Source organism: Callospermophilus lateralis, chromosome 1 (assembly GCF_048772815.1).
Source record: "Callospermophilus lateralis isolate mCalLat2 chromosome 1, mCalLat2.hap1, whole genome shotgun sequence".
Lineage (NCBI taxonomy): Eukaryota > Metazoa > Chordata > Mammalia > Rodentia > Sciuridae > Callospermophilus > Callospermophilus lateralis.
In genome coordinates this window covers 82,053,163-82,068,611 of record NC_135305.1, presented here as the reverse complement: position 1 = coordinate 82,068,611, position 15,449 = coordinate 82,053,163, and the positions used below count along the sequence as shown (strand labels likewise).

Sequence of the window (15,449 nt, the reverse complement as noted above, 5' to 3'; positions counted from 1 at the left end):
TCGCCCTCTCTTCTCACTTCCGGTCCCACTTCGAAGACTCGCCAATCTCCAGACTGGCTTTCTCTGAGACCGCTAAGAGCTGCCCTCTGCTCCCCGCCCCTCAAGGATGCATCACCTAGTGCCGCGGGTCACCGTCACCGTCACAGGCACCCTCAACCCCACCCCCAGCCCGTCCCCGGCCCCTCTCTCTCCCTCACCCGCACCTGTTCGCAAGCGCCCGGGGATCCCAGGTGCGGGCAACCGGGAAATTCCACGCCCCGCGGAGACCCGCCAGCTCTGGGGAGGGGAAAGGGGAACGCACAATCCAGTGACGCTCCCGGGCAAATATCCCAGGTGCGTTTGGACCCCTCAGCAGGCTCGGCCACTGCTCCCAGGACCCGCGGTCCTGGCCAGTGCACCCCTTTGGTTCCCCCCCCAAGTTCAAGGGAGGGGTACGCGGGTACCCGACCAGTCTGGGAACCCAGAATCCCATTTGAAGTCCTATTCATGCTGTACAACTGGGTTTCCGCCTTTTTGCAATGGGATTCTTGTCCAGAATCCGCGAATTTTCTAGGAGGACAGTTGTTGGTTTTGTTAGAATGAGAAGTTTCCCTGATTTTTAGAAAGACCACGGGGGTAAAATTCAGCTGAGTGTTCTTGAATAGTTATGATTAAATTTGAAGCAACAACTGAATTTTAGTTGGTTGTCTGCGAAGTAGCAGATTTGTATGGACCTACAAGCCAGCAGTGTAGTATGCAGACTCTTAGAAACATCTTCCACTTTGTGGATTTGTTTTAGTTGAAATTCATTTCCACAGAACTTAAATTTGCTATTTCTTACTGATTTGACATCAGAGGATCCACAGACTTTCCTGGATTGCAGCCACAGGTTAAAGGGCTTGGTGGTACAAAACATTTTTCCGGCCCATTTTCCCAGACCAAATTTGACCTCTTTTTCTCTTCTTGGCTAAACAGACACAATCTAGAAGTATGGAGGTGATTCATGGCAGGCCCTACTGTTGCAAGGAGTTAGAAAGAGCTGACATTCTCTCAGACACTTTGTTCTCTAATGAACTACACACTCCGCTACTATCAACCACTCGCCCAACTGCCTCAGAAGACAGGTAAAACAAAAATTATTAGCAACAACTTTAAAAATGGTTTTAATATATTACTGTATTTTTTATGAGAAAATAAAAAGTAAAAATTTGTTCTGGGGCTCTTGTGTTTATCACATTGTAGGGAAGGGAAAACTGACCATGTAGTGTCCCTATTATTGTTGTTGTTGTTTGTTTTATTTTTTAGTTGTAGTTGGACACAATACCTTTATTTTATTTATTTATTTTTATGTGATGCTGAGGATCAAACCCAGGGCCTAGCACATGCTAGGTGAGAACTCCACCATAACCCCAGCCTGCATTACATTTTTTAATGTTCTTGATTATTATATAATTCTTTATAATGAGAGCATTTTTTTTCCCTTGTAATTTCTACCTGATGATTCTGGTTCTTCCCTCTGAAGCCATGAAAATAATACAACTCAGCATCCCCATGCTAGCAACCCTTGAAGAGTTTGAAGACTCTTTTGGCCCCTCTACAGGTTCTTGTTGCCAGATGCAACAGCATTCTCCCAGATTTTGCTCTGCTTGCATTGAGGCTTTCATCATCTTGATCAGACTTCATGGATCTATTCCAGTTTACGGATATACTATTTACATTAAGAAAAAGAAAGGTTTTTCTTTTCATTACAAAGCTAATGTGCTCTTTACACATAATTTGGAAACCGAAAAAAATCCAGAGAAAACAAATTCTCCATTTATCCAACAGAAAAAATATGAATTAAAGAATAAGAAAGAAAACTTGTATACATCTTTTATCCAGAAACAGTAATCACTGAAATTTATAACTCAATGTTTCTTCTTAATTTTTTTTAAATGTAAAGATCATATTCAACAAATCTTTTTGTAAACTGATACTATTAATGAAAAGGAATATTTTTATGTTTTTTTTTTTTTTGGAGGAAAGGGCTCAGTTCACTTCTATTCTGCATCAGTCCTTGTTGCTCCTATTCTACTGCTGTAATATGATTCATAAGAGTAGCTTTCAGCTCAAAATTCCAGCTTTTTTCCACTCCAAGGATCATCAGATTAGGGAGAGCTTCCCTTGAGTCAGAGGAAACATGTAGCAGATCATGTTTGACCTGGGGATAGGCAGTTGTCCCTAACAAAAATAGCAATGTCTATTTGGCCAAAAAGAGAAGGGTAAGAATTTAGGCTGACTAATTCACTGTGCCTTCAAAAAGCATTCATTAGGCAGGTACAGTGGTGCATGCTTATAATTCCAGTGACTTGGGATGCTGAGACAGTAGTATCACAATTTGAAGGCCAGCCTCAGTGACTTAGTGAGGCCCTGAGCAACCTGGTGAGATCCTGTCTCAAATTTTTAAAAAATAGAAAGGGGTTGGGGATATGGCTCAGTGGTTAAGTACCCTTGGGTTCAATCCCCAGTATCAAAAACAAAAGCAAAAGCACTCATCAGTAGCTTTTCACTGAAATATTGATTCCTTTACCTAAGTGGTCTGTGGTTGGGCGGTGTTTGACTCCAAAATCCCTTAACTAGTGTAAGATTCAAAAGGAACACATTTGAGAAAATACTGCCTTTCATTAACTGTAAAATTAAATACACATCTGGTCAGCTAGTTATAAACTGCCATAAAAGATTATTTGAAACAATACTTAGATATCAAGGATATGCTTGGCTCCTAATAACTAAAATTTACTTTCCCTTTTCATGTGAATTCTTTCCTTTCACAGTCCCCTGATTGAGAAAGCCAGGATGATCATGTGTTCTCAGAACCTATCTTAACTCCCTCTTAAAAAGCAGATAGTTTACATAAGATTCACTTTTCCCTAAATATTATTCTTCTGAACTTCTCTGGAAAGTATCATCAGGGTAACAGTAGCACTCCTCCCTATCATTGCTGAGGCTTGCTTCTTCAGAACAAATTCTGGGTCTATGACTCCCAATGCAAACCATAGGGCTTTTGTAAGTGAAACAAAACAAATCAAAAAGCTCCTGGTTTTTAGGGACTGTCCATCCTAATGATAAGGAATGATAATGAATAATGATAATAATGAATAATGATAATGAATGAATCACAGCATACATCAGCTCTCAGCAGGCTCAATTTCCTAAACACAGGCCAACTTTTTAACCCTTTTAAAATATGAAGTATTTTGAAATAACTTGGCAATTTTAATAGTGATGTAAAATGGTTCTCAAATAAGCCACCTCATTTCCGTTTTTGTACTAGACAACACCATCTAGCTGCATTGTTACCTAGGACTGGTTTGCAGACAAGGGTATATCAAAATCACCTGAGGTGGGGGCTGGGGTTGTGGCTCAATGGTAGAATGCTCGCCTAGAACATTCGAGACGCTGAGTTCAATCCTAATAAATAAAATAAAGGTATTGTGTCCAACTACAACTAAAAAATTAAAAAAAAAAAAAAAAAGTCATCTGAGGATCTTTCTGAAAATATTCATCACCAGGCTCCATCTGTATGTAATCTGACTCACTAGGTCTTCCTGCAAGGAAGTCTATATTTTTTTAAAAGTTTTTAGTTCATTCTGTGAATAACTGGGCTAGCAGAAAACACTGGAAACAGAAATAAAACCAAGATTCTATTTGGATTATGTTTCTGGCTTACCCACGATCAAGAGCAAATTAATAATCTTTATACCCAGTACTTCAATTACTTTACTTACTTGTATATTTTATAACAATCATTGTAGTCACTATTTCATACATCCTCACTTGATCTCTTTTAAGAATATTAAGTACATAAACAGGTAGTGTATTATTTTGTATTTCTTTTATTGAAAATTTAACAGCCAATCTGTATACAGGGTAAAATGGGAGTTCATAACCCACTGAATCAAAGTGTGAAACATGATATGTCAAGAACTATGTAATGTTTTGAACAACCAACAATAAAAATTAAAAAAAAAAAAGATTAAAAAAAAGGAAGGAAATTTAACAGCGGCAGTGACAGCTACTCAAAATCATCACAGATTCCTATTTCCTTTTTCCATTCACCTGACTTCTTACCTCTTGCAAGTTATCAAATTCATTAGGCAAACAAACATTACTTAAAGAAGTATCTTGATATTTGCTTAGTATTTCATTATTGGTTCCCATTTTGCTCCTGAATTTACTTCATTGCTTTCTGATTCTTTAATATTTTTTTATTATTAGTGTTCTAACTGAAAAGGAATGTGTTATATTTGTTGTTTTCCTTTAATCCTGCCTCCCAATAATTTGTAACTAAATTTAGCCCTTTTGATATGCGATATGGTACTTAAAATTCTATACAATAACTTAAAATGAGACACTGGTTCATCCACAGAAAATGCATCTTTCCTCAAAATAAGTATGATACTTAATTTCTGTTGGCTATAGATTGCAGCATCAGTAATTTGATCATTATCCTTTTTGTTATGGAGATGTGTTTTGTTTAAACTTTTAAATTATTTTCATCTGAAAACCTCATGTTTTAACTTGGTTCCTCCTATATAGTACTTTAAGCATTATAGGGTGGGAGGTCATAAGACCCTAAAATAAAAGAGAAACATGACTAATTTTGCATTGTCCTTTATTTTTAAATGGCCATTTGCAATTTACCACCTTTAGGGTGGATGCCAGCACACATGATTGATTAACATTTTCTACTGGCTTATCCTCTGGGACAGAGTAATATATGGGGGTCAAATTTGAGAAATGGACTCATTTATGATTTAAATGTAACTTTTACAGAGCTAAATATTAAAGCTTAGTTTGTCATTAATCACATGTATTTAAATATTTTTCATTTGTCATGTCCTCCAAACCATGACTGTTGATCATAGTCAGACCTCAAAGGCCCTATCAGCTCTCTGACAGCTGAATACCAGCATCCCTCTATAGCACCCAAAATCGATAGTCACCAAGACTCTCCTTGACTAACTAGTAGCAGGGGTTGGTAAACTTTTTCTTTAAATAATCAGATATTTTAGAATTTACTATCTCTGGCACAACTACTCCATTCTACCATAACAATGCAAAAGCAGCTAAACACTGTAGACAATGCATAAAAGAATGGCTGTGGCTGCATTCGGATAAAATAATTATTTACAAAAAACAGGTAGTGGGTTGGATTTAACCTATAGGCCATAGTTGGCCAACCTTTGGTCTAATGACTTCATAAGACAGTACAATCCTGAGTGTTACTTCTTCATTCCATTCAGTACTTTTTATAGAGGGATTACATTAAGCCAAGCACTGTACTGACACAAAGAAAAACATGGCACAGTTTCTGACTCTGAGCTCCCCTTTTGTGTTTCTCTGACTGGCTCTCCAGTGCTCTTATAGTATAGTCCAATATTGCCCTTTTTTCCTCTCATGCTTCACCTCTCATCATAGCTCTTCTCTACTGTGTCCTAATATCCTGAACTTTACATTAGCTCTATTAATATAGTCCAAAATTCAACTCTAGTTTCACAGCTCTTCAGATCTGAGTGATTCTCCTGAAATCCTTGGGGAACTCCTCAAACTTTATTCAAATTCCTAGGATGAGAATGGGGTGGCACTTTAGAATCTTATCCCATCTGAATTTGGGTTCCTGGTTCCGCTTACACTGATCCTATTCAGCAACCTATTGACCCAGGGGCAAAACTTAATTCAGTTTTCTGAAAAATCATTCCTCAGTTTTCTCCGAAGATCTCATCCAAACAGAGCATTTGTGAGCCTGGTAAACTTCACTGAACTGTTGAGGAACAAGTAGATCTTTTATAATATTTGTACTATTACTTTACAGTACTCTCCATTTGAAAAAAAAATAAAATGATCTCTAGACAAGACAAGAGGAATTCTTTTCCACAAATGGTTCTGGAACATTGGATTTCGACATGCAAAAGAATAAATTGATTCCTTATCTCATGCCATATATAAAGATTAACTTGTCATCAATCAAAACTCTAAGAAGAAAACAGGGATAAATCGTCTTGGATTTTATAATATATTCTTAGCTGTTAAACTCAAATCAAGCAAAAGGAAACAAATTGAATTGCATGATAATAAAAAACTTTTGTGTTTCCATGATACTATCAAGTAAGCAAAAAGAAATGTATATCACAGAACAGGAGAAAATATTTGCATGTCATATCTAACAGAGACCTGTATCTATGATATATAAAGAACTCTTACAACTCAAAAATAAAGCAAATAACTTGATTTAGAAATACAAAGGATCCAATAAACTTTTCTCCAAAGAAGATATACAAATGGCCAATAGTAACATGAAAAAATTTCAAATATCATTAGTCATTTGGAAAATGCAAATTAAAACCAAAATAACACTTCATACCTATTATTAAATGGTCTATAATAAAAATTATCTTTTTAAACACAATAACAACTGTTGGCAAGAATGTGGGGGAAATTGACTCTCATACAATACTGGTGGAAATTTAAAAATGGAGAAAATGCAATAGAAAACAGTTTGACAGTTCCTTAACAAATTAAACTCAGAATTTCAATATAACTCAGACATTTAGCTTCTTCATATACTCCATGAAAGTTAAAAACAAGTATTCAAACAAAAACTTGGACATGCGTATTCACAGTGGCATTGTTCCCAAGAGTCAATTATCCGACAACTGATGAACAGCTAAACAAAATGTGGTATATCCATATATTGGAATGTTATGTGGCTATTAAAAAGAACAAAGTACAGACACATGCTACAACATGGATGAACCTTGAAACCATTATATTAGGCACATCAGAGGCCAGGTGCAGTGGCACACATCTGTAATCCCAGCAACTTAGGAGGCTGAGGCAGGAGGATTGCAAATTCAAAACCAGCCTCAGCAACTTAGTGAGGCCCTCAGAAAAAGAAAAAGGGCTGTAGACGTGGCTCAGTGGTTAAGTACCCCTGAGTTCAATTCAAAGTACCAAAAAAAGAAAAGAAAAAAAAAGCCCATCAGAAAAGACTACATATTATATAATTCAATATGTATCATTCAATTTATATGAAATGTCCAAAATAGGCAAACCTATAGAGCAAGAAACTAGATTAGTAGTTGCTTAGGGCTGGAAGGATAAAAGAGGTATAGTGGATGAAGATTTAAGAGTACAGATTTTTTTTTTTAGATGATGAGAATATTCTAAAATTGTACATATCTATCTGTAAATAAACCAAAAATCATTGAATTATATATCCAAAGTTGATTAATTCTATAGCATGTGAGTTATTTCTCAATATTATTTTAGATAAATATACTACCACTGTTTGGTGGCAGGGAGATAATCTGTAGGAATTCAGGAATTTAACCTCAGTTCTTGGGTAGTCCCATGAAGCCTAAATACCCAGAAAGTATCATAATATACCCAGTACTGAGAATTCTCTGTTCTATCTAAAAATACTTATGAAGAAATGGAAATTTTAATTGTTGCTGAACAATTTCAAGTCTCTTTTATTCTAACAGGTATCGGGAATTAAGGGAGTCACTCCACCAATGTAAGCTTCCATGGGGTGCTGAAAGGGAATACGGTGGGATTATACCGATTTCGCTGCCTGATGAACACAGGCCAAAATATGAACCTCCTTGTGTCATGGGCAAAGGACATCAACATTATGGATTTGGTGGAGAAACCTGGCCAAGGTAACTAAACTTGCTGCTATTTACATAAAGATTGTTATTATCCATTTTCTCTATTTCTATTGAATCTTTTGTAAACTTAAATATGCCTCCAAACTAATTTCTTTTACTATGAATAAAAAGACACAGATAGTAAAATTAATTATATGATTTCTAATCATGAAATCATAAAAAGCCTGTTTATTAAATATTTTAATGTCCTTAGAGATGATAAAGTATTCTAAAAAATTCTGATTAACTTAATTCCGTTACTTATCACATCTTACCTAAAATTGAGAATATGAGAGAAAAATGGATATTAAACATGTTTTTTGTCTGAACAAAGAATTAGCCTAATTTGTGCAAATGTTCTTGGTTTTTGGAACTTTTGATTTGTAATTTTTTCACCAATCTTTGTAGTCATTAAAATTCTCTGTCAAATGTTTTCAAAAGTATTTATGTATTTCAATAATAACATAAATTTTTAAAGTCACTTTCAGCAACTCTATTCACAGAAGTTAAAACTGAACACAAAGCAAAAAAAATTTGAGCAGGAAATTAAATTTCAAATTGAATATTTATTAAAGATTACTTAATTTTAATTATGAAATTCAGAGAATAATCCATCAAACCATGGCACAAAGACCACTTTCTTCTTTTTTATCTAACAATACTGATTACCTGGTTTACTAACAGTCTAGCTAGTTTTTTTGTTCTATAACAAGCAAAAGAAGTAAAACAGATAAGACAAGCCATAGCTAGAGAGAGAAACATTAAAAATAGGGACATATGTGGCTGATAATCTTATGAAGACCTCAGTAAATCAGTAAAAAGCTGATGGACAAAAAGGCCCAACAGAGAGAGAGAGAGAGAGATTGAGATTGATCGTTGTCCTCACCAGTGACAAAAACCCAGACATGCCCTCAGTGATGCACCTCCTCCAGCCACACTTTACTTGCTTGTAATTAGACCCAGTTAATCTCTCTCAGGTGATTAACCTGTTGATTAGATTAAGACTCTCATAACCCAATCATTTCACCTCTAAATTTTCTTGCATTGTCTCACACATGACCTTTTGGGGCACCTAATGTCTACACCATAAAACTCATCATTTATTCATTTATCTATTCAGTAATTTAAGTATAGAAAGTATTGTTTTACAGACCTGGGGTTATAACTCTTTATGGAGTTTAATCTAAGCTATTGTCCTCCAAAATTTGAATATTAAACAATATGCAGTAGTATAAAGAATTAGAAATATTTGCATAGAATTTCAGTGTGTAAAAAGAAGGCCAAAGATTATTTTCTTAACGAGAATCCAGTTTGAAGTAAAAGGTTTGTGTTGGTCTTGCTGAATGCAGCCCCAAGACACTAAGAAAAGAAATACTTGTTTCAATTAGAATGCCTATCACCCCTGACTCACAAATGTAGGTTAATGTCTTTCATTCTTTTTATGCCTCTTCATGTCAAATATTATCATTTTAGCATATTCCTCTCTTAAAAATATATTTAGGACAAATTTCTGTCTTCATATATAGGGCTAATTGCTTGGCAAACAACTACAGAATAGGATTTACCTTGTTTCCTAACGAGGAATAACTGCTATTACCATATTTTTCTTTCTCCCTTAAAAAAAAAGCCTTTTATACAAAAATAAAAATGTTTTACAGCTCTCTTTATGGGTGAAGCCTCAATTTTTAAACCTTTTATTTAAAAAAAAAAAAAAAGTTTTTCTCTAGCAACCACACCCTACCACCTCCTTTGGTAGGAGGTTTTGTGAAAAACAGGATCACTCCTTTGCCTTACCAACTCTGTCCTATGCCTTTGGAAATGAAAGTACCTACTCCTTTGGAAAAGGTCCAGGAGGTGAGACATCCTAAAGTATGTCATCTGGGGTTAAGAAATTTTTTTAAAAAAGCATTACTTACTAAAGAAAATGTAGTTACCTGTGTTTCTATACACATGTTCCAATACAATGTCCATATAATGCCACATGGGGCATTGCTGCCCCTTCTGAGTCTTTCTGACATAAAATTATCAAAGTAAAACTCCTTTAAAGGAACTTTAGTAATATTTACTTACCTATAATATGCAAGTTTCAGAAATTCCAAGTGAGATCAGTCATCACCCAATTCAGCATCAATTCACTGAAGGAACAAAATCATAAAGTATTGAAAATGTATAATTTATTGTTCACTTCCATAAACATTGATTTAAGTTTGGTAAAGTAGTAAAATTGTTCATTTTAGAAAAGGAAATTCTTCCTTTAAGCTACTGGTTAAAAGCTCTTAAAATAGATCTGCAGTGCTCTGTGAACTAAAGGATACTCTGAATTTCCTGACAACTTTGATTTTTCTAGTTTAATAATAATACTGAAAGATATTATGAATGATTTCATAAAGCAAAATTTCTCCTTAATAAAATTTGTACTTGTTTACTCTTTTATCAGCAGCCAGTCACCAATGAAAGTCAAACAACCTCTGCCATTCAATTTAATAAGTGGCATATGTTGCAAAGTGTTTAGCACCTTTGGCTCTTGACCTGGAAATACTAGTTGCATCCTAAATTCATTGTGACAACCAAAATAAACCACCCCATATATTCCCATACTCTCCTGGAAATGTTGGGGCCCAAAGGGAAACAGTATGATTGTTTGAGAATCATTATACCTAACCCAACTCCTATATCCCAAATGCATATTGAGACAAGGTGAGCCTAAAAACCCCTGCAATTCTCTAGTTTGAAGAGATTAAAAGAGTAGGTTATCCTGTTAGTAAGGGAAAAAATCTTGAGAGAGACAAAGAGGCTTATGGTGCCTGGGAAAATCATTATTCTACATTATTATTCTATCGCAAATCAATAATTTCTGCAATATCTGAATGGATTCAGTGCTCACCAGCATTCCTTTCTTTCTTTCATCTTGAAAGGATAGTCATAGGTACTGGCACTGAGGTATATGAAAGGTGCAGTACCTTCCCTACATTTTGCAGTTTCCCACATTTGGAACATCCCCTTGCCCAAGTAAAATCCAGAAATCCACTTCCCAGCTTCCCTAGCATCCAGGGTGCAAATGTGTACACAAAAATTCTACTGATCACCCACATCTGCAGTGGATACTGATTTGCAGGTGACCAGTACCGACTCACTATAAAAATACAGAGTGAGCATTCAAAAGATATGGGGCAACCACAATGACAGGTGAGTACTACAATACGTCTGAAAATATTACAGGTGAGGCTAGCCTCTTCCCTCCCTCCTAGAGGGAACCACAGTTACCAATTTGGTGTGTCTCCTTCCATACCTTCTGTTACCTGTTTACATAGTTATACATGTGCCCACTGAAATTTTATGGTGTTATTTTGTTTATATGTGAAATCATTTGATATGTAGTGTTAAGCAAGTTGATGGTTTTTTTTTCTTTACAATCTAGAGATAGTCCTTTGTCAATAAACACAGATCTACTTTATTATTTTTAATTTTCTCATAATGTTCCACAATGTTTCACAGGTTATTTGACCACTCACATAGTTCTTTGATCCTTGCACAAATGTTTCCGTAGGGCATATCTTCAGTGAAAGTTCTGGGTCATAATATAAAATATTCAAAATATGAATTTTTTAATTTAGTAGATGTTCTAGATATCAATCCCTTCTGTTATTTTTATTTCTTCCAATTTTTGTTTTATTTAAGCTCTTTGTAGTGTCCATTGTCTTATCAATGTGCTTTTGGCTTTTGAAAGAAACATCTTATTTAAAAGGCCCTCTTTACCAGCTTAAAAAAAAAAACATATTCCTATACATTTTCTTTCTTTCTTTTTTAAAATTTTTAGTTGTAGTTGGACACAGTGCCTTTATATTATTTGTTTACTTTTATGTGGTGCTGAGGATCGAACCCAGTGCCTCACACATGCTAGATAAGCATTCTGCCACTGAGTTACAGCCCCAGCCCTTTCTTTTTTAATATTTGTATAGATTTATCCTCAATTCTTTAGATTTTTAATCTATCTGAAATTATCTTTTTGAATAATGTAGAGATGTATTATTTTCCAAATGGGTAGTGAATTTTTCCGGTACTGTTTATTGAAAAATATATACTTTTCAAATAATTTAAAATGTCATCTTTTCATATATTGTTTCTATATATTCATGATTGTATTAATCCTACTTATCTTTTATAGTCTCCCATTATACTGTGTTAATTTAAAAAGAGATTCAATTTAATATTTTCTTTCTTTTCAGAAAACTTCCTATTGAACAATACTATTATTTGACACAGAACCAAAAAAGTGATGTCTATGGAAATGATTCCTTGTAAGTTAGAGGTCCCCCTTCCCCTTACATGGGATCAAATAGTAATTTAAGTGGAAATTAGTTGTATGAGAAACAAAAAAAGCCCCCATATTGGAACTTTTAGAGAATTCTTCCTTTTTATTAAAATAGTGATCATTAACATTAGAAATTTTTAAAAAGCAGCAGCAGATAAACCAAAAGAAAGGGTTTGTAGCATTTAAACCAGTAAACAAAGAGTAAGAAATAATGATAGTAATGTTCAAATAGATTCCTACATGTCATCTTGATTCATGTTCTTACCTTGACCTACTTATTCAATATAATAAAAATTTGTTATATTTCTATTTCATTTTAAAAAATTACAGAAAATGCCACAATGGCCCTCAACAAATTTTGAACTGAAACTTCATAATAAGAGAGGATTGTTATGGTTATCTATAAGTAATTCTTTTAAAAATTACTAAGTATCTCTTTTGGATAAGAAATACTAATTTAGCTTGCACTTAAAGGTATTATGTTCTAGTATATTAAATTATTTTTACTCTTTGAAAAAAATTGTTTTTCATGTATATTACTAAGTCATGCATTTTTATTTTTTGTAAAATAAGAATAAAATATAAACACTACTGAAATGACAATGAAAATATTTTTTTATCTTTATTAAGATTTGTTGGTTGTTTTTAAATTAAGGTGATACAGTATAAAATTTAGCCACTAGAGGGAGCCAAAAAGATAAAATTAGCATTTGCTTATCTCTGGGTTTAGTTAACTTTGCAAAGGAGATATGGAGTATGGCAATAGGATTGAATAACTGGTTGGATCAAGCAAGTGCTGTCTCTGAGCATTTCATTTTACTTTAATTTTATCTTTAAATTTTGAATTTTTAAAAAAGATTTTTTAAAAAAATTCTTATTTTTTTTCATTTTGAATCAAATCAATTTTAGTCATATATTTATCAACATCACAGCAAAATTTGTCACATGAGAGCAATTTTAGATGCCAAGTTAATATTTAATATATAGCAGTAAATTGTAACTCTATATAACTTGGATTCATCATTCATCCCCGTCTCCAACCCAACAATATAACTGGAAGAGAGGAAATCACTTTTCCTTTTAGTTCCACACCCACATACTTAAGTGTCCAAATAAAGTCATAAACATTTTGATTCATGAGAATTGTGTATTTATAACACATGCTAGAGTAACAAAGTTCTATGACTTATATGTTACTTAGTAGTGAATATGTAGAAACATCTAAAAATTGTTCAAGTGTATTCAGTTTTATCAACTTGATAGTTTTACTATCAAATTTATGGCATTCTGTTCATTTTTCATGTCTGAAATCTTTCAGAGTCTTATTTGCATAGGATAAAACTAATAGCTGAAATCACATAAGTGGGTAACTATCCCTCTCTAGTAAACTTTTCCCCAAGGCTATAGTATTATTTCTTGGAAAGCAGTGTTTCAAATAAATAAATACACAACCTTGTAATGAACTAATTTGGAAAGGCAAACCTCCAGGAACTTTGTCAGTTTTGTTCTGTCCTTTCATAGCAACATTTACTATCATGAGAGATCAGCAACTCTGGGCAAAGGGACAAAGTGTACCCATTATCTACTTATCTTCCCAACAAGGCCACATTTGTGTCACTTCAGGTCATGTAATTGCACCACATATGTGATGTCAGGCTTCTTCAGGGCTCTTTGGCTACCACTTGATTATGAGAGTGAAGGTCAGTAGGAACCAGAGCTCTCTTATCATTAGAAGCTATCCATCAGCCCCTGTATCTCCCTGTAAATAAGAAATGCAAAAGGGGTAGGGGTAAGCAAGACTGAAGACTTACTTCATATATTGCCATATGAAGTAAGAATATGTGGAATGGAAAAATTTATCAGTAGATAACTGAGAGATGAAAATATATCACTCTTTCCTGTCAATATGCACAGTTCCAGAAAGTTAATAAAAATATTATCGTGGTGACAATGTAGTTTGAAAATGGGGTATATCCTTAGTCTTCAGCAATTTTCAAATAATAATAATACAAGCCTTTAAAGGCACTTAATTTAAATTATGAATTATTTTCTGTTTTTATTCTAGGTTGCCCAAACCATCTAATTCAACAATAAGGTAAGTATAAAACTTATATTTTCCTTCCTTGTTATAATCAGAAAAAAATTATTGGCATTTCATACCACTTAGACAGGTGAGAGAAGTGAGACTTTTGATGAAAACTATTTTTTAACAAATGGAAGGAGAGGCTGGTTCAAGTCCAAGGTAACATTATTTTGATTTCTTCCCAATTATATTCCCTACTCACCCCCTGCCCTTGCTGTTTGGTGGTACTGAGGATTGAAGCCATGTGCTAGGCAAGGACTCTACACTGAGCTCCTTCTCCAACCCACTGCCAATCTCGTTTTTTAAATAAACTTTTTATTTTAGTATAGTTTTAGAATATAGAATTATAAGGATGTTAGTATAGGGAGTTCTTCCGACATATCCTACCCCCGGTTTCCCCTACTATTGCCATATTAATGGGGCACATTTGTCACAATAATGAACCAGTATCAATGCATTAGTTTAACTGAAGTGTGTACTTTATTCAAATTTCCTCAGTTTTTACCTACTGTCCTTTTTCTGTTCAGGATTCTATTTTAGGATTCCACATTACATTTCATCTTCATGTCTCCTTAGGTGTCTTTTTGTAATAACACTTTCCTACACTTTCCTTGACCTTGACTATTTTGAGAATTATAGATCAGATATTTTGTAGAATGCTCCAAAATGGACTTTTAACTCATGTTTTTCTATGATTAGACTGGAGCAATGTGTTTTGGGGAGGAGGACCATGGAGGTAAAGCACCATTTTCATCACTTTCTATGAAGGGTGCATACTGTATACCTGATATATCTCTGCTGATGTTGACCTTGATCACCTGGCTGAGGGAGTGTTTTTTTAGGCTTCCTTACTGTACAGTTAGTCTTTTTTTCCCTCCTTTCCACACTGTTCCCTTAAAAAGAAAGCCACTGTGCACAGAAGACATCTGGAATCAGGCTCTACCTTCCAATAACAAAGTACCTTCTTAAATTTTTTGGTGTTCTTCTGCATGGTTATTCTTTTTCATTTATTTACTGAACCACTAATTTTCAGTATGGACTTGGGGATATTTTATTTTTTGGTACTTAGGCAGTAATACAGTACCCCCTTATTTTATTATTCAAATTGGCCATAAGAAGCTCCTCTAATTCTCGTCTGTATTCTTTTGACATTTCCCTCATCCTTGTGGAGGTTTGGAGGATGTTTTTCTTTCTTTTTTAGCATTTCCTTACTTTCTGGCACTATAAGATACTTCTGGATCATCTTGTATATTTCCTGCTCCACTCCTGGATGAGCCAAAACTCCAAGGAACCCTTGTTCTTTTTATTGGCAACTGGTACAAGAAGCCATTTGCAGCCTTCCTTTTTTCTCCACATTTTTTATTCATTCATCATATTTGTACAT

General features: G+C 34.4%; 1 protein-coding gene across 1 annotated transcript in view; it reads left to right on the top strand.

Annotated features, from left to right (window-relative positions):
• The first annotated feature begins 969 nt into the window (after positions 1-969).
• The window catches only part of Spmip4 (sperm microtubule inner protein 4), a 32,005-nt gene continuing 17,525 nt past the window's right edge, over positions 970-15,449 (top strand). Inside the window, exons 1-4 of the mRNA XM_077105621.1 lie at positions 970-1,103; positions 7,506-7,682; positions 11,897-11,968; positions 14,048-14,077. Coding sequence (XP_076961736.1) covers positions 970-1,103; positions 7,506-7,682; positions 11,897-11,968; positions 14,048-14,077 — 413 coding nt within the window. The remainder of the gene's footprint in view (positions 1,104-7,505; positions 7,683-11,896; positions 11,969-14,047; positions 14,078-15,449) is intronic.